The sequence below is a fragment of the Protomyctophum parallelum genome (genome assembly GCF_964188405.1).
Source record: "Protomyctophum parallelum genome assembly, chromosome: 6".
NCBI classification, from domain to species: domain Eukaryota; kingdom Metazoa; phylum Chordata; class Actinopteri; order Myctophiformes; family Myctophidae; genus Protomyctophum; species Protomyctophum parallelum.
The window spans coordinates 11,970,515-11,989,984 of record NC_139701.1 but is presented as its reverse complement, the minus strand read 5'-3'; the positions used below and the strand labels follow the sequence as shown (position 1 = coordinate 11,989,984).

Sequence of the window (19,470 nt, the reverse complement as noted above, 5' to 3'; positions counted from 1 at the left end):
CATAGACAGTGTGAGGTATATAGCAACAGTAAAAATCCACAGTGTTAATGTAACTCCTGGAGTGTACAAATGTAACACATTTTGGTTACATGAGGACACTGGGTTGATATTAAGGTCCCCGCACACCGAGCATGTTTTTCGGATTTTCAGCTGCGTTTCTCCATCGGTTTTCCGAAAAACACGTCCAGTGTTTACTGTTTAGTGCCTTTCAGCTATTATCTTGAGCAACACAGTCCTTGAGCAACACATTGAATACATTCCTGTGCTGTGGATATACCTCCCCCGTGTACACAGTGGAGTGAAAAGTACTGGCCACACATTGTTTCAGATGCTTTCAGATGTAGCCTTGTAATTCCCAAATTTCAATTAAAACTACAAAAGAAATACTACAAATACTTCTTGTTTCTAAAGTCTGGATCAACGTTAACATCTATGCATGCATCCTTTCGCATTCCGCTCTGCAGGAGAAGAGGCCTTAACAATATTTGTGGATAAAAGGAAACTGAGTAAGAAAGCGGAGGTGAGTGATTACTCGGGCAACTCCTCCACTGTGACCCTGGAGGCTCTGCACCAGCTGGCCGCCTCCTACTTCATTGACAGAGAGACCACCCTGCGCAAGCTGCACCACATCCAGATCGCCTCCACTGCCATCAAGGTACAGATGTTGCATTTAGCTTGTTGTTGTTGATAATGGAGCTGTCAATACTGATGATGATGATGACGATAATGCATGAACGCTGACAACAACATTGTGACAATAATGATCACAACTTCCAAGTTTGTCAGGATGAAGATAAAAATAATTATGGCAATAATGGCATGGGAAGTCTGTCTGTATGGGCTATTACCACCATCCGCTAGGCGAGGCTAGACCAATCAATCGGAGCCAGAGTTCTTGTGCCAGAATGCAGAGGAAGCGTTTATCAGTACACCCTTGTTTTTCCCCATTCAAATTCAATTCAAATATACCCTTATTTTCCCCCCATTCAAATTCAATTTGAAAGATGATTGCGCCAGTTTAACCACTTTCAACGGTTGTGGGCCACATCATGCGTTGTTGTGGGCACCATGTGACGCAATGTGAGCTTGTAGATCGGCGTTACCGTCTGGAATGCCTGGAGTGCATATTCACGTCTCTGTTTGAACAGATTGGAGTCAAGGTTCTGTCCTCACACTTGGGTGGCTTGCATATATGGCTACGGAGTAAAAGGTGAGCACGTCCTCCGAGGTAGCAGCTTTGTCTGTCCAGGGAATTGGAGGTTTTATGTAGCTGCAAGAGAATGAACGAGGGAGAGAGAAAAGAGAGATGGCTTTCATGCTCCAGTGGCAGTCATCTGGCGTGACTGACATGTGGGAGCAGAAAGGAGAGGCTCACCTCCATCACCGGAGGAGTATTAAAGCCTGATGTACACTTAGACGCGTGCCGGTGTCACACCGAAAATAGGCAGAGAAAACCAAACAGCTGAGCGCCTAATACTCTGCAAATGTGAAATTTTAGGAGCAACTGCGGGGCCAATAAGGACAAGCCCCCCCCCCCCCCCCCCCCCCCCCCTGTAGAGTGGAGAATCGAAGAGCTCATTTCAGAGGAAAAGCCTGTTACTGCACGGTGTGTAGTATGCCGGGGGGGGGGGGGAGGGGGTGTTTGTGGAAATCTTAAAGAAGTCACGGTGCAACGTTAACTGGAGACAGCGTTCAGGGCACCGTCGCAACTCGTTTGTACAATGAGAAATGGCTGTTTGAGAGCGGCAGGGATCATTTTTGTTATCATTTTTGACAATTTCCTGGGCTAAATCGATGGCGATATCCCCACATGATTCCATAGTTGCCTCTTTGTCTGACACGGAATGATGAGCATGAAGTAGACACACTTGAATGAGGAGGCAGCGGGGATGCACTCCGGTTCCTTGTTTTGTTTTCATCCCAAGGAGAGCCTGTATTGTCTTGTGCTCTCATTATGGCAAGCTATTGCATTTTTGTGTTTCCGCCCTCAAGACCCCATTGATTTCTCCCTCCATTATCGCAGGGAAGAGCAGAGGATGTCCATGCATGTACTCCGCTAGACTCCCCTTCTGTCAACGGTTAAATCATTCTGACCTGAGATCAGATTCTATAAATGTCTTCTACAACCTGACAGTTTTCTGGAAAAGCTATGTTTCTATGTCAGTCGTTCTTCGATTTTTCAAAAATAGCAGACCTACAAGCTTGTAGCGCGGTGGCGCGCTATGAGCTTGTAGATCTGCTATTTTTCAATAGCAGACTTACAAGCTCGTAGCGCGGTGGCGCGCTATGAGCTTGTAGATCTGCTATTTTTCAATAGCTAAAGCATAACATAATGCTAACACCAAAAAGGGTTCCCGCCCAAAATGGATGAAATCATTCGTTTTTTACAGGATCTGTGTCCACACAGCAGGTGGACAAAACCACACGCATTAATTACATTAACGTGTTTTTCAAACCTCGTCTTGTCCTGAAACGAGTCTTCTCTCACAATCTTTCATTCAACAACAGGAACTGGCACGCGGCCAAGACGAAGAAAGCATTTTGCCTCGATGCCTCAATTGGCTGTGCATCAACACACAGGTGTCAAATAACGTCCCATTTAAGTATTTCGTAATGTTACCAGAATGTATCCTCAATGGACAGCAGCTGCCTATACGAAGCGGAAATTGAATATTCTGCTCAACAGTCAGTATTTTTCCCATATGGCATATCGTATGGTTTATCAAATATTGCCTTATATCGGAATATAATTTCCTCATATTCATATCAGCCATATATATACGTATACCCACATGAGACAAGAGGTTTATAATAAGATGTAAAGGGCCCCAGTTTGGGATTCAGAGTTTGATCCATCCAGAGCTTTCAATACAACGCACACCCTCATGCCTGATTTATACTTGGTTTGCGTGCCGTTGTTATCGCGGTTCCACAACGCATTGTGAGCTTGTAGATCATCTATTTTGGGTTGCGCGACACTGGCACGCAACTATAAATCACCCTTCGCTCCTCCATGATTGGGTTACTGATGGACTGACCCTCGTTGTCTCGTCTCATCCATCTGCCACTTTACACCACCTGTCCTCTGACAAGGCTGATCAGGACAGATCATGGCACAAAATACCCTGGGTAGTCCACGCCCACAGAGAGAGAGAGAGAGAGACAGAGAGAGAGAGAGAGAGAGAGAGATGAGAGAGAGAGAGAGAGAGACAGAGAGAGAGAGAGAGAGAGAGACAGAGACAGAGACAGAGACAGAGACAGAGACAGAGACAGAGAGAGAGAGAGAGAGAGAGAGAGAGAGAGAGAGAGAGAGAGACGAATGGGAGCCTGTTAAGTTGCGGCACCGTGCCACAGCACAGGTGTTGAAATGAGATCTCTTATTGCAGAATTAAGTGAGAAGGGATGCTTTGCTGCATGGGGCAGCTTCTCAAAGGAAAAGGTCAATGCAAATATCTTCAGTCAGCGGCTGGAAAACAAAGAGATGAGCTTTTGATCCTGCGTTTCAGAGAGAAGAGGGAATATAGAGCCGTCTTTCTCTCTCAAAATGCCTTTGAAGAAGACAGCGCTTTATGCAAATAACTCATTGACGGGACTAAAGAAAGCCACAATGCATCTTGTGTCTCTATATTTGCCAGCATAACACTTCCAAAAAAGTTATCGATAAACAACTCAGGGTTATCCTTCAGGGTATAGAGCGTTGCAGGCCCAGGAAATGATTCTCGTTCATTTTCCTCATAGACATTTCAAAAAGTATTTATTAAAGACCTTTAAGCCTCGTACAAAAGCCAACTCTTGTCGTGACAAATCATGACAACAAACACAATTTTTCGGGGCCGAACAAATAATTAGAAAGAAGAAGAAAACAAACCTTTTTTTGTTGTTTTTCTTCTTTGTAATTATTTGTTTGGTCCAAATTTTTTCATTGTTGTCATGATTTGTCACGACTCGAGTTGGCTTTGTACGACGCTTATAAGGTCTTTAAATAAATACGTTTTGAAATGTCTATGGGGAAAAATGCAATTGGGAATTATTTTCCTGGGCCTGGCGTCGTCGTGAAACGGGGGGGGGGGGGGGGGGGGGGAATGCGACGCTCTATATCCTTCAGAGTATGGACTGGACTCCAGTACGGCCTATGTCATCAATACGACGTCATCGTTTTTGGACTCCATATTTGGGTGCTATGCTTCACACAGCAGTCACCTAGTATAGAGGCGTGGGTGCTGCCGGGATCACTGTGTCGGATCACCAATCTGAGCGCACGCACGCATGCACACAACAGTTTGTTGTGTGGCAATGGTGAGATGAATGCTGAGATGAATGCTCCAGAGAATTTATAATTCATAAATTCACATCACTCCCAATCTTCGCCGTAGCCTGAAAACCCACCTTTTCAGACTCCATCATCATGGCCCATAGCACTTATCCTACCCCCTTAGATAGCATTTCTGTCTTACCCATGGCCCATAGCACTTACCCTAACCCCTTAGATAGCATTTCTGTTGACTTAGATAGCATTTGACACAGACTTATAGCATGTTATGTAGACAGCACTATAATTGTATTGTATATAGTCACGCCATAGTACATATGTATAGCATAGTAGTAAATATTTATAGTTTATATGTATAGTGTATGTATAGTTTCATTATATAGATATTCCACTGTTACTTTCTATGATAAATGCTTTTATGTGATGTATTCCCATGCTTTTGTTCTTGCTTAAATGTAAGTCGCTCTGGATTAAGAGCGTCTGCTAAATGCCTAAATTGTAAATTGAAAATTATAAATTTGATGTTGTATTTGTTGTTGCCCAGGTGACAGAGACTCGGACAGGTCCTCTTGGATGCAGTAACTATGACAACCTTGATTCCGTTAGTTCTGTGCTGGTTCAGAGTCCAGAAAACAAAGTTCAGCTACAAGGTTCGTCTCATGTTTACTGTATTACCTTTGAGTATTAGATGTGGGTATTTTGTAAGAGAACACAACTATTGCTTGTGCTTGTGATCTCCAGAGATGTCAGAAAAGTTTTGATGACGTTTTGATGATATTTAATATTTAATATGAAGTACAAGTCAAGCGCAGTGGCTGTTTTTAATGACACTACACCCACTTTCACTCTCTACAAGTTTGTGGTTTGATATTTCCGATGCTCTGCATTATACAGGCCTGCAGGTGATCCTCCCAGACTACCTGAAGGAGGGATTCGTTCAAGCTGCTCTAAGCTATATTGCCTGCAACGGAGAGGGAGAGTTTGTCTGCAGAGATACAGACTGCTGGTGCAAGTGTGACCCCAAGTTCCCCGAGTGCAACTGCCCCTACATGGACCTTCAGGCCATGGAGGAGAGCCTGCAGAGGATCACGGAGACGTGGGGAATCCTCTACAAGGAGTTTGAGGACTCGGGTAATTATACAAGTAAAAGTAACCATTTTTTGGCCCCATGTAATGCATGGCTTTCCGAAATTACGTCATATAGGCCAGCCAAGTCTATGGACTTTTCATGTTTGTTTTAGAGCTGAATTATAAATTCCCCGGGCCGGGCCAAGTCTATGGACGTTAGTGTTTGTTTAGGACAGTAAGAAATCTCGAGAATAGGTATTAATGTTTGTTTTTGCCAGTTTATGGCACAAAATGATGTAACACTGGCTGACACTGGCTGACACTGCCCGTTTGATTGATTGATTATTTATTAACAGTTTGCAGAATTACAGTACATTTCAAGCACAAATCAATACAAAAAAATGTTAACTGTGAGTTGACGACCCAATAAAGCACTAGTGTAGTGAATTAAACAAGTGTTGTTCAATTCATCATAACATTTAGAGACATACAAATATACACTTCTATATAGCCAAAAAACTGGAAATCATCATAAAGGAGGTAAAAAGGGAAAAGAATGCGTAGGTGCCCTTTGAGAGCTGTTTTGAAGGAGTCAAGGGATTCGGCATGTCTTGCTGCACCCCTCACTTCACACGAGTGTGATTTTGATATTCCTGACTAAATTCCCACTTAGCGTCACAGGACATAACCATACTATATCTTACAATGGAGGAGCATATCATAAAAAAAGAGAAAACAATCCATAAAGAAGTGTGAGAATGAATTAAAGTGTTTTATAATATTCAGCAGTAAAATCTGCGGTGGGGAGCCACAGCGTGTGCTTTGCCCCTAGACTTTGATTTATAGACAATGGCCTGTAAACTGTAATAGCGGGCTGTGAATCTCTGGACACAGTCCTGGCACACTATACTGTATCTGCATGTAGCAAATCAACTCTCTGACGGCAAAGGATTAAAAATAAAATCAACAGCGTTCAGCTCAGGTAGTTTACAATATGCCTGCAGCAGATTAATCTTCTATAAAAACCCATTTATTGCCAGTCCAGCTTTTCACATCACCGTAGAAACGGTGTTTGAATGGAAGCACTTAGCATAATGTTTGGTTATTATTGCCTGGCTATTATAACTCAGGTGAAATCAAAATGCCTTTTATTCCACAACTCAAATATGGCTGAAATATCCCTAAATGCAATTACTTTCAAAGTTTATGTTTTAATAGCTGGGTGAGAGCAGAGTGCAGCAGCATGTCCAGAATGCATAATACCCGAAGGTGACGCAAAATTGGCCTCCGGTGGGAATATCAATGACTTTCAGCACTCTGCCCCGTCAGCAGAATGTGATGTGTCAGGAGCCACTTTTGAACATGAAGACATGGATTAACAATGGTGACTCGAGCCACTACCATTGTCCTCCTGTACCCCCGAGCCTCATGGTGACAATCGTAATAAGTATTCAATAGCAATTTCCTTTCAAACTCGCACCTACTGTTATACGAATCTTTCAATAATTGGAATCCAGTACATCCGTCTTTCTGCAGGTTTGGTTCCATTAGTCCCCTCTGGAGATCACAAGCAATAGACATATTGTTTTCTTACAAAATACACCTTGTAGCCGAGCCTCATGGTGACAAAACGATTTCCTTTCAAGTCGCACCTAGTGTTTTATCTATCTGCCTCTCATAAAGATCTTTCAAACAAACAAACAAATCACTACATTCATCACTCCAAAGTTGTGGTTCCATTCCATTTATTCCCAGAGGATGCACCCTAACCATTTGAGTGGCCTCATGACCTTTCCTCTAGGGCGGCAATGTGTAATTGACATCGATTGATGAAAAATACAATACAAAATACTGATTTTTGTGACCACAGGTCCTTTCCTCTGATGCCGGCCCTAAATGGACAGCTGTTTGTTTCTGTTATACTATAATAGTGAAAGTATTGCAATTTCAGTTAGTTTAAACCACTTTGGTTTGGCAGCTGTGCTGCGAGACCTTATCATTAAATAGCCTACACATGTACGGAATGGATACTTCTACCCGTTTAGACCTTATCCGTTAGACCTTATCATTAAATAGCCTACACATGTACGGAATGGATACTTCTACCCGTTTAGACCTTATCTGTTAGACCTTATCATTAAATAGCCTACACATGTACGGAATGGATACTTCTACCCGTTTAGACCTTATCCGTTAGACCTTATCATTAAATAGCCTACACATGTACGGAATGGATACTTCTACCTGTTTAGACCTTATCCGTTAGACCTTATCATTAGATAGCCTACACATGTACGGAATGGATACTTCTACCCGTTTAGACCTTATCCGTTAGACCTTATCATTAAATAGCCTACACATGTACGGAATGGATACTTCTACCCGTTTAGACCTTATCTGTTAGACCTTATCATTAAATAGCCTACACATGTACGGAATGGATACTTCTACCCGTTTAGACCTTATCCGTTAGACCTTATCATTAAATAGCCTACACATGTACGGAATGGATACTTCTACCCGTTTAGACCCTATCCGTTAGACCTTATCATTAAATAGCCTACACATGTACGGAATGGATACTTCTACCCGTTTTCCAGTGCTTTGGACGTCTTTGTGCACATTGTCCTCGAAGCTGCTACTTGTATGCGATGCCACTTTCTGTGTCGCTTATATTTTGAACATACAGCATTATAGGCCTACATACTGTACAGAACTATATAGTCAAACGTGGAAGAATAAATGGGGCTTTAATCTTGTTTATATGATTGCTTAAGAGCTTTGCTGCATAACCCTCTAAACCCGCGTTTTATTCCATTGTCTTTCCCTGCCTAACACGCTATACCCACTATTATATGTTTAAGATCATTTAAGAAATACCGGCTTTGTTATGGACATTGTGACGAAGCCGACGCTTTATGATGACGCAACCAGAAATCGACCTATCACTGGCTTGCAAGGGCTTCTGGGAAACTGAGTCCAATGCAAAGTGAACGAGGGGGTATATAGACAATCTTGGCTCACTTTGCTCTTTGTTGGTGAGTCGCATCGCGGAAGTGGGTTATGTGTCGACTGGGTAACAAACGATGGGACTATTTTCAGCCGGATAATCATGATATGGAGGTAGAATTATGACACTTTGATTCTTCAAAGGTAACTTAACTGTAATCATCGGCAGTGACCGTAACTTCCTATAATGATTAATACCGCAATAAAGGCTAATGATGATGAATGATGGCAGCGATAATGAACCAAACACAAATAAATAAGACAACACTGGATAACCTGAGCTTTGAAAGATCTGAAATAATATTACAACAAGCACCACGTTTTTCTTGAATAAAGTGTTATGAACCATAAACACTTATGCTTCTTCTTTCAAATAGTAGCCTACATGTATGCTTACACCAGCAAATAATGCCCTGGCTATAGCAACCGTCTACTACGATAGCCTATACTGTAGCAACCACCCGTTTTACCATAGCACCTGACTACTACACCTTAGCACCATCTGTTTTAGCCTCAACGGTCTACTACAGCCTAGTAATGGTCAGCTGTGCTATTCAGTATTTTAGCTGTGACGTGAGCGCCCCCTCCTGAGATACTTCCGGGTCCTACTTTTGTGTCGCTTTTGTGTCCCCATGGAGTTATACTGTGACGCTCCGTCGGACTAAATCTGAGACGAAAACAACCACGAAAGTCTAATTTTACCGCTTTCCTCGCAACAACAAAGCTGCGCTGCTCTCCCAAATCTGACAGTGACAGGCCGTCTGTCCCACATGGAATACTATCGCCATTTTATTTTATTGTGTCAAATAAATCCTCATAATGCAAACTAGATTCAACATACTCAAGCCTGCACACATTCTAAATATACCCCAGAAATATTTTACCGATCAAATGGACTGTTGCCACCTTCAATAATAATGATAATAATAGTCTTTATTGTCTCCACATCATATATTTTTGTTGTCATGGACACTTGTACAAAACATTAATAATTCCACTCGAGTTGGAAGCATTAAGACCCATTTTAACCCTCAATGGCTTCCTTTCTGAAAAATAACGTCACTGTAAAAAGATTCACGTGTTTAGATATTCAATTTACAATGAGATGCGGACGGGAGCTGCTGCCACTTGGACCCGGACGTAACGTAGCACTACAAAATGACGTTGGACTTAAATACTGAATACAATAGAGGGTATCCGCGTGACATCATCATACCTGGAAGTTATGCGGGAACGCCCACTGAGTGGCAAAAAACTACTTTCTGGCCATGACAGCCCATTCATCCAAACAGAAAAGTGATTTATCCTCTAGTCTATCTATCTGCAAAGTATTTGTTTCATAAAAATCCACCATAGAAACGTTATGAGCTACTTTCTGTCAAGAAATGCCCTGCATTTGATTATTTTTCTAAGTGTCAGAGTTTGGAAGTGCTTGTTTTCAATAACACAACATGTTGCTGCCTCCTGCATTATGTGACATTTAAAAACAGGTGGTACGGCAGGACGGTTGAGTGATTTACAACGAGCGCTTCCAAACTCCAACACTCCATGCTGCTCAATGTTTTGCCACTCAGTCTAGATGAGGGGGGCGTGTCCTGATGGGAAAATCATGCATGTCATTACTCTCTATTGGTACACCCTCCAATCGCTTGTATTCAACAGTGCAAGTTACACTGACATGCAATTCAGTGTATTTATGCTTTGGAAGCTAGCCTATATATTCGACTCAAATGTAATTTTTCCTAAACGTATTTATGATTTTTTTGGAGGTATCGTCCTGTCAAATTTCTACTAACGTAACATTACTTGCACCTGTTTTAAGTAAAACTAAACTATTCACTTGTTATTGTCTCGGTATATATAGATGAGTTCAAGAACTTCTTCACAAGGCTGCCCCAGAACATCTTCCTCAACGTCTCAGCCATTCGCCATCTGTGGTCGCTGGACAGCGCGTTCCACTGGCGCTACGAGCAGCTGGAGAACAGCATGCGCGTGCTCTTCAGACGCGCCCAGCGCGTCGTCTTCAAGCTGTTCAGCCTCAGCAAGAGGTGCCAGAGGCAGCCTCACATCCGCCTGCCTAGAGAGCGGTAAGCCTGCACGGCCTCCAAGTTACACGCACACACACATTACATTTTTTCTTCTGATATACTACGCACTCGAAACATCACGTGTCTCAGTGCTTGAGTCCAAACAAGCCCTAAATGTACAGAATATAGGCAACACATTCACAGCCAACATTGGTCACTTCAGTCTGTCATATTACCAACACCGAAAGTAAATCATGGGTACAAAAAGCACATTCTCCTAGACCGACTACCTATAATGGAGGAGATTGAACAGTACTATGTTGCAAGCTGCTTTGCCTTACACTCGGACAACCCTATAATCCTCAAGCCTCTGACCACTAGCCTGTGGTCACACACTCTCCCTCAGCACTCAACCACTCTATAGGTTCACCCTATACTTCACTGTGTTAAATATCCATTCTGTCTGTCTGTCTGTCTGCATGTCTGCATGTCCGTCTGTCTGTCTCTGTCTCTCGGCCAAGTTACACTCCAATCACTGGTCCCTGGATCAGATAATCCCTATGCACTCACCAGGGAAAAGGAAGTAAGAGAATCGTTGCCCCCCAAACCAGTCAGCGTTTATCTGTGCTATTACCGTGGTGTGGAATTGGAGAATATTCCCATAATGTGGATGAGAGAGAGATATAGAGAATGTAATGTTTGTCACTTTGACTGGCAGTGATGCGGACGCTCTTAAAAGAGCCCCCCCCTCTTAACATCCTGTGCGAGGCACTACAGACGGATGAGAGAAATGTGATTGATTTTGCTCCCCGAGGCTACACTACTTTTTCTCTGCGATGACAGTTATGAGTGAATAATCCAGTGGGAGCAGTCAGACTTGGCTGTTATACGTTGAATAGTGATGAGGTGCATGGTGTGCTGCCTTTGTGTGAAGTTTGCCATTAGGCATAATTATACATATTTCATTCCATTTTGTTTTTCATATATTTTATTTAGAGCAGATGAGACATATTTTACTTATATGCGAGCATCTCATCAGTGCTTCAATTTGCGTACCTTAACCGAATCTATGCCAGGCCCACGGTTTCTCGGGATTCGTGCTTGCAACCTCCTTGGCCGACACGATAAATCTCGGGTTTGTTTAATGTCATTTAATCTGGAATAAATAGTATTTCATTTACCGTTTTTAGCATCCATTGGTTAACCTCCGGTGGCTCACAAATATGGTGTGTAGTCATCGAATATCCCAAATCTCCTCGTGCACGCGCGCGATCTAAATCATTTTAGGGCTCAGATTGAGATAAAAGACCATGGGCTCCATTTTCATAACCGCTAAACCCCTTATCCCAAAACGTCTTTGCCTTATTTTTTTACTATTTTGCAAAACATTTTTAATAGTTAAAATGTCCAGTCTACAAGCTCACAGCGTGTCAATGTAGACTGTAGAGGCTAGCTGAACTATTCAAAAATGTTTTTCAAAATAGTAAAAAAATAAAAGGTTTAGGGATAAGGGATTTAGCGGTGACGAAAATGGAGCCCCATGTGTTTAGAGCTTAAAACATTAATTTGAGGTTGCGCTATGCATAATAATACTGTAGTTTGAGCGGCAGATCATGGCCGTGAGCGAGCCTGGCGCGACAATGGAGGGCAATCACTTCCGGGTCGGCCGGATGAGGGCTTTTTGCATATGTCTTTGCATTGCTCTGGCACTAGCCTCATGTTACCGGCTATGGTAACGTGTGGTAATGGTAATGTGTAATGGTAATGTGTTAAAATGTATATCTCAATCAGCACATTACAACCACTTACAGTGCTGTACTGTATAGTTCAGTTCACCATGGGGTCCCCCAGGGATCTGCACTTGGCCCCTTCCCTCTAAACAGAAGCTCTTATGACGTGCCCAGAAAAGGGACGTCAAGGTTCCTATTGTGACTAATGGATGCTATCTTCACTTGTTACTCTGACAGTAATCATTGCTATAGACTATAGCACTCTAGAGTATTGAGTGTTTGTTCAGATTCTCTCCAGCAAACAGAAAATACATACGTTTCATCCAATCAGGAGAGAGAAGTAATACAGGATACAAACAAGTGAAATTGGAAGTGATGAAACAAAGATGCAGTCAACATTTGGATTTGGAACGTTCTGAAATTGAAGCTGATTATGGGTTCTCTCTCCCGATTGGATGACATAATGTGATTGGATGACATTTTCTGTTTATTAAAGTCTTAGAAACAACTGGATACCCATACTTCAGCATGACAAGTTTCATCTGTGAAAACAAGCAGTCAGTCATGTACTATTCATTGGAAAGCACAATTCTGTTTTACCCATGTTTCAAACATCTCCCTTTTCCTCCTCACATACTCCATAGTTGGTAAAGACTGCTTCAAACAACAGTTGGCGGTTTCATCCTGAAGATTATATCTATTAAACTGCTAATTAAAATGGCAATCCATTGCTGTTACAGTGCAATTATGTTCATACACTGACACAAGATGAGTAGGAGCATTATTGTTATTTACAGTAATTGCCTGAGGGAGTAGCTAAAGGGGGGCTAGTGCATAAGAGCTACAGCGTACAGTGACATGCTTAGTGTTCATTTAAATGAGTGTGTATATAAATTGAACCAAATGGACCCATGTGCAGTCTCTGAGTAACATGGATTTTACTGTGTGGTCTACAACTCTACTCTACACACTGCTCAATCGCACCTGGGCATCCGTCTTTATCAAAGGGCTTTCGATATTAGGCGTTAATGCCTGTTGGTGTTACACACCAAGGCCTTGGAAATGGGTGGTGTTATTTTGTACAGTGTGAATCACATTATCTGTGGTAGCCAGGCATTACTGATGACCCGGTAATGTTGAGTCGGCGGTGGGACTTGTTAAGAAGGGAGAGCACTTTCACTTGTATTCGCCCAGTGCCGACTGGAAACATTATTTGGGCCAGCATGCACAAAGATAAAGCTAAGAGTGAGTGTGCATGTGCGTGCGAGAGAGAGAGGAGAGAGAGAGAGAGAGAGAGAGAGAGAGAGAGAGAGAGAGAGGAGAGAGAGAGAGAGAGAGAGAGAGAGAGAGAGAGAGAGAGAGAGAGAGAGAGAGAGAGAGAGAGAGAGCACTCTCTCTTACGCACTCATTTCTGGCAAAATAACGTCATGATTGTAAAGATGACAGACGTCCTTTATTTGTTATGGTTGCTATAGCTGCTGTCTACTGGCAGAGCTAGGTCTGTAGAGGCTTTTAATCATTGACTGCCAGCACTCACCACCCCCCCCCCCCCCCCCCCCCCCCCGTTCTCCCCTGCCAAGCATTTTTTCTTTTTCAAATTTTTATACTTACAGAATACCTATAAGTAGTCACAGACTATTTATGTACTATTGTGTTTGTGAATCAGCAGACCATGTCACAGCTTAACACAACTCTTCTTTTACTGCAGTCACAACAATCAGCAAAATCACCACACTGCACTAGTAGTAAGACTGAAGTAGGCGATTCCAGACAATCCCCCCCCAAACATCACAAAATTCAACACAGGAATATGCGAGCGCAGCACAATCTAACAGCTGTCAGTGAGACATCATCATACATCAGCCACAAATCATCACATTCCGTTCTATTCGTGGTTTTCTTGCTCTTAAGAAGTTCTTAAGAAGTTTGACCATATGACGCCTATCCTGGCCACCCTCCACTGGTTAACAATCTCATTTAGAATTGACTTTAACCCATTCTGAACGGGCACCCATTTTGGTGTCAGCATCATGTTATGCTTTAGCTATTTAAAAATAGCAGATCTACAAGCTCATATCGCGCCACCGAGTGGCGCGATACAAGCTTGTAGGTCTGCTATTTTTGAAGAAATCGAAGAACGACTGACATTTTTAGAATCTGATCTCAGGTCAGAATGGGTTCATCAGACCAGTGTGTGTCCAGTGGAAACCCTCGTATGAATCTGATCTCAGGTCAGAATGGGTTAAGATTCTGCTCTTCACATTCAAGGCCACGACCGGCCTTGCTCCATCCTACATCTCGGACCTACTCGACCCCTATGAGCCTGCCCGCGAGCTGAGATCCTCAGGCAAGGCTCTGCCTCTACTTACCATAAGAACTATAGGCGACCGGGCCTTTGCAGTCCGTGTGTGCACCCTTACTATATGGAATGCCCTGCCCCTAGAAATCAGAATTGCCGACTTGGTTCCTCGTTTTAAATCACTCCTGAAGACCCATTTTTATAAAGCTGCTTTTAATCCTTTATAGTTGTGAATGTTACGTATTTTCCTACGTTATGTTTTTCCTTCTGTTTTGCTATTGTTGTGTTCTTTATTGTGTTCTCTTTTGTTGTTAAGCACTTTGTGACCTGTTCTTGAAAGGTGCTATATAAATAAAGCTTTATTATTATTATTATTAATTGGCTACACTGGGAGTCGGAACGGTAGCCAAGATCGCCTAGAGTGAAAACTAAACACACGTACAAAAAAAACAAAGACGTCAATGGAAGTAAGAAGTAAGAAGTAATTGGCAGTGAGTGAGTTTTAAAGCAGGGTTTAGGCAGGCTTTCTTCTTCATTCCCCCCACCCAGATTTAGCTTTGGAGGATTTCATATATTCAAATCATTAGGATTCAGTGCATTCAGTGATTTGGAAAAAAAACCTGGTCCGCCCCGGTAACAAGATGTGCACATGCACACTACATTACACGCAACAGGCCAACAGCACGGGCACCAAGGCCCGCCCCGCTCGATCCTGATTGGAGGAAGGCCCGCTCTATCCTGATTGGATTAAGGTTTTCTCACCCACTACCAAAACCGAAACTAGGTTTTTTTTGACCCCTGCGATTCACTGGGGATAGGGAGGAACTAATTATATGGTCAGCACACTCTATAGTAGGGAGGATTATCCCCCCAAAAAGGGGGGAAAAAGTGATGAATTATGTGAAATCACTGAATATACCTTTAACATGCATGTTCCTCTAACATAACACATGCCAACAGGATTTAGAGACATGAGTCCCTATACCACAATACACCATCAAAGCTTGTTCGGCAGCTCTGCCGTTGATACAGTAAGAAGTGCAAAGGGATCGCAGCAAATCAAAGGCTCCAGACAGGAATCACAGCTCCAATCCCTGGATTTATGCATAGCTCTAAGAGCCCTGCACAGCTGCACCAAACTTTTTAACTAACCACAATTCACAATATGTCACATCCTGATGAAAAAATACATCATAGCTATCTATGGCCCTCATTTATCAACCGTGCGTACGCCAAAATATGGCGCACGCCGAAATTACCGACATTTTCGGCATTTAACATTTCCGGCAAAGCTTGAAATTGAACTTGAGTAGGACAAATAGTCACGTCTGGTCGCGAGCTGGCGTACGCTGTTTTTCTGTTTTACACAAGCGGAGCAGCCTTGTCTGAACTGCTGAGAGGCTGCCACAGGCATCAAAACATATATGTATTCACTCCTAAAATGTTTATATAAAAGGTATGTATAATGTATATGGGCTACATGTAAAAAATAAATAAATAAAAATGTTAAGGAATACATGTGTCATATGAAATTAGTAGGAGATAAAATCGCGCAATTAAAAACAATGTTGCAAGAGATGCTTAAGCCATTTAAACAGTGTTTTGCATGAGCGCATACATGCGAGGATTTGGGCTGTCTGTGCTGAAATATTTCCATGACGGGACGTTGGAGAGTATAGTGCAGCAGCTGCTGCAGCTCAGCTGCGGAGAGTCCCAATTAACGTGCAGGTATAGCCTACTGTAGCCTAATCTACAGCATGAAGGCCGATGTCTTTCTTACGGTATGTGCAATATAATAAACCCGACGCGTCGCTCGAATGCCAAATGTACCGTGCCAGGCTCCCAGCGCAAGTGGGAACTGCATCGGAGATATAGGTATATTACCCAGCCAGCCCATGCACCAGCCACATGAGGCTATGGTTTTGGCTGCACATTCATATAACAGTGCATGACTAACGACTGCGAGGCAATCTAAATAGACTGGCGAACGTCGGAACGTGCATGGTCAGTTGGTCACGGACGGACCACTGTGATAGAGAGAGACAGACAGACAGACAGGACAGGACAGGAGGAGCACCTGAAAAACAGCAGCGTGTGTGTGCCTATTTGTTATTTAATTATGGTTCACAGGTTCAGGTTTTCGTTCACTAATATATCTTGTTGTATATTAAATTAAAAATACTTTAATAATTTAATATACAACTAACAACACACAGTTAAAGTTGCAAATAGCGATATGTGCGTGCGTGCGTGCGGGGGGTGAGGGGGAAGCGAAGCGAGAGGAGAAACAGACAGCTTTTTTTAATGTGTCATGTAGGTGCGTGCGTGCATGACAGCAAGGCAAGCGAGGTGAGAGGGAAACAGACAGGGACCCTGCATGAATTAAATAAAGTTGTAGACCTACCCTGTCACAGGGTAGGCCTACAACTTTATTTAGTTGTCTGTTTCTCCTCTCGCTTCGCTTCCCTTGCTGCCCGCCTCACCCCCCGCACGCACGCTTTATTTAATTCATGCAGGTGTTCGTTCTTTATTTGTTTAACAACACACCAGTTAGTTGGGCTTGCAAGTTGCGTGTGCGTGCTGTACATGTGTATGAGAGAGGGGGGTGAGGCGAGCAGCAAGGCACGGGAGAAACCTATTTTTTCATGTAACCATGGTTTCAGGAAACGTATTGCCGTTGTTCATGTCGCAAAAACGAGGGCGAGGCTTGATTTCTTAGGGCGTGCCAGATCAAATTCAGCCGTGACATTAACGTGAGAACAAAATTAAGGAAGGATCAGCTGTTTGCGATCACTTTATAAATGCCGTGGCGACGTGGGTGTACTACGAAACCTGCACTCGAATCTGTGGCAGATTTTACACTCGATTGATAAATGAGGGCCAGAGTCTCTGTCTCTCTCTCTCTCTCTCTCTCTCTCTCTCTCTAAAATATACGACATCTCTCTCCCCAATTGTTCTCTCCTCCCTCTCTCTCTCTCCCTCATGCACATTCTGTCTTCACTATACAGCATAATATACTGTACCTCATCTTTTTCGTGGGAAACTACATCCTAGTAAAGCCAGAAGTTTAGCCTGCAGTGTGCCATTCTAAATGACCAATCTAATGACCCACCCCATCTCTTTCCCCCCCCCTTCCCTTAGGCCTCAGTCCTACTGGCTGAGCCACTTCCAAATGACCAATCTAATGACCCACCCCATCTCTTTCCCCCCCCCCCTTCCCTTAGGCCTCAGTCCTACTGGCTGAGCCACTTCCAGTCTCTCTTGTATTGCTCGGAGAACAACCAACTGGGCACCTTCTCCGAGGAGCTCCACAGCTGCAGCTGCCAATATGAGCACAGCCCGTGTCAGTCGCCTCCGCCCTGTTCCGTCGGCGAGGGCTCGGCGTGCGCCGCGTGCGCCCCGGACAACCACACCCGCTGCGGCAGCTGCAACGCGGGGTTCGCGCTGACGCAGGGGGCCTGCAGGCCCGCCGTGGCCGACTCCACGGAGAACTACCTGGGATTCGAGACGGACCTCCAGGACGTGGAGCTCCGCTACCTCCTGCAGAGAGCTGACCGCAGGCTAGAGGTGTTCTGCTTTTGCCCTTTGTTTTATCATATACTGTACATGTATGGCTGTCTGAGAGCTGAGTTATAGCTTCCCCCCCCCCCCCCCCAACAGTATAGCCTTGGGGAATAGAGGCGTACTCATTTACACATGGGAGCTGCTCGGCACTATAACATCTTAAGACTGCCATGCCACTGGAGGAACTCCCTAAGCATCCCTAATGTGTGTTCCCAAATTTAATTCCATCAGGAGCCTGTATTACAGGCCCCCGAGGCAGTTCTCAGGTTTTCCATAATAACCAATATCTCAGTGTATGTTCTGCGCCTGCATTTTGGCATTCTTTTTTTAATGTGTACTGTACGTGCGTGTCTGTGTGTGTGTGTCCTATACAGGTCCACGCCATCTTCATCAGCAACGACATGCGCCTCAACAGCTGGTTCGACCCGTCGTGGAGGAAGAGGATGCTGCTGACGCTGAAGAGCAACAAGTACAAGTCCAACCTGGTGCACATGCTGCTGGGCGTGTCCCTGCAGATCTGCCTCACCAAGAACAGCACGCTGGAGCCCGTCCTCACGCTGTACATCAACCCGTTCGGCGGCAGCCACTCGGAGAGCTGGTACATCCCCGTCAGCGAGGGCGGCTTCCCGGACTGGCGGGCCACCAAGCTGGACCTGCCCCTGGAGTGCTACAACTGGACGCTGACGCTGGGCAACACGTGGAAGACCTTCTTCGAGACCATCCACATCTACCTGCGGAGCAGGATAAAGGTGCAAGCCGGCGGCGGGGTGTCGCCGTCGTCGTCGTCGTCGGTCGCCAACGACAGCGTTTACTACGAGCCGCTGGAGATGATGGACCCCGCCCGGAACCTGGGCTACATGAAGATCAACAGCATCCAGGTCTTCGGCTACAGCATGCACTTTGACCCGGAGGCCATCCGCGACCTGATCCTGCAGCTGGACTACCCGTACACACAGGGCTCCCAGGACGCGGCCGTGCTCCAGCTCCTGGAGATACGGGAGCGGGTGAACCGCCTGTCCCCGCCCGGCCAGCAGAGGCTGGACCTGTTCGCCTGCCTCCTCCGGCACCGGCTCAAACTCACCGCCGGCGAGGTGGTCCGCATCCACGCCTCTTTGCAGGCCTTCAGCGCGCGCCTGCCAAACTCCCTGGATTATTATGAGACCACCAAGCTGTGCAGTTAACGGCTGCTTTGGAGGGGAGGGGAGGGGTCCTGGAATGTCAATGGCCAATGCCCATTCTAAGGAGGAGGAGGGGGGGGGGGGGGGGGTACTGTTGTGCCATGACCCAATGGATGTCCAATGGATTACTTTGTCAGCAAACGTGTTGGTTACTTGGAAAAGAACCGGCTATATGCACAGTTGGTGGAATGTACTGATCACATTTGGGGGGAGGGGGGGGGTTTCTGTGGCAAAAACATACAATACAAGTGCCATGCCATTAAATAATAGTCGGTTCAGCGAGACGAGAAACACAATATTGTTGCACACCAGAACACGTTTTAAC

The 19,470-nt window shown here is 44.4% G+C and overlaps 1 protein-coding gene across 1 annotated transcript in view; it reads left to right on the top strand.

Annotated features, from left to right (window-relative positions):
- The window catches only part of brinp3a.2 (bone morphogenetic protein/retinoic acid inducible neural-specific 3a, tandem duplicate 2), a gene marked incomplete at both ends in the record, with an annotated part of 36,220 nt that extends 17,072 nt beyond the window's left edge, over positions 1 to 19,148 (top strand). Inside the window, 6 exons of the mRNA XM_083767853.1 lie at positions 465 to 655; positions 4,815 to 4,920; positions 5,165 to 5,401; positions 10,212 to 10,434; positions 17,628 to 17,970; positions 18,342 to 19,148. Of these exons, the coding sequence (XP_083623979.1) occupies positions 465 to 655; positions 4,815 to 4,920; positions 5,165 to 5,401; positions 10,212 to 10,434; positions 17,628 to 17,970; positions 18,342 to 19,148 (1,907 nt within the window). The remainder of the gene's footprint in view (positions 1 to 464; positions 656 to 4,814; positions 4,921 to 5,164; positions 5,402 to 10,211; positions 10,435 to 17,627; positions 17,971 to 18,341) is intronic.
- Positions 19,149 to 19,470: the final 322 nt, after the last annotated feature.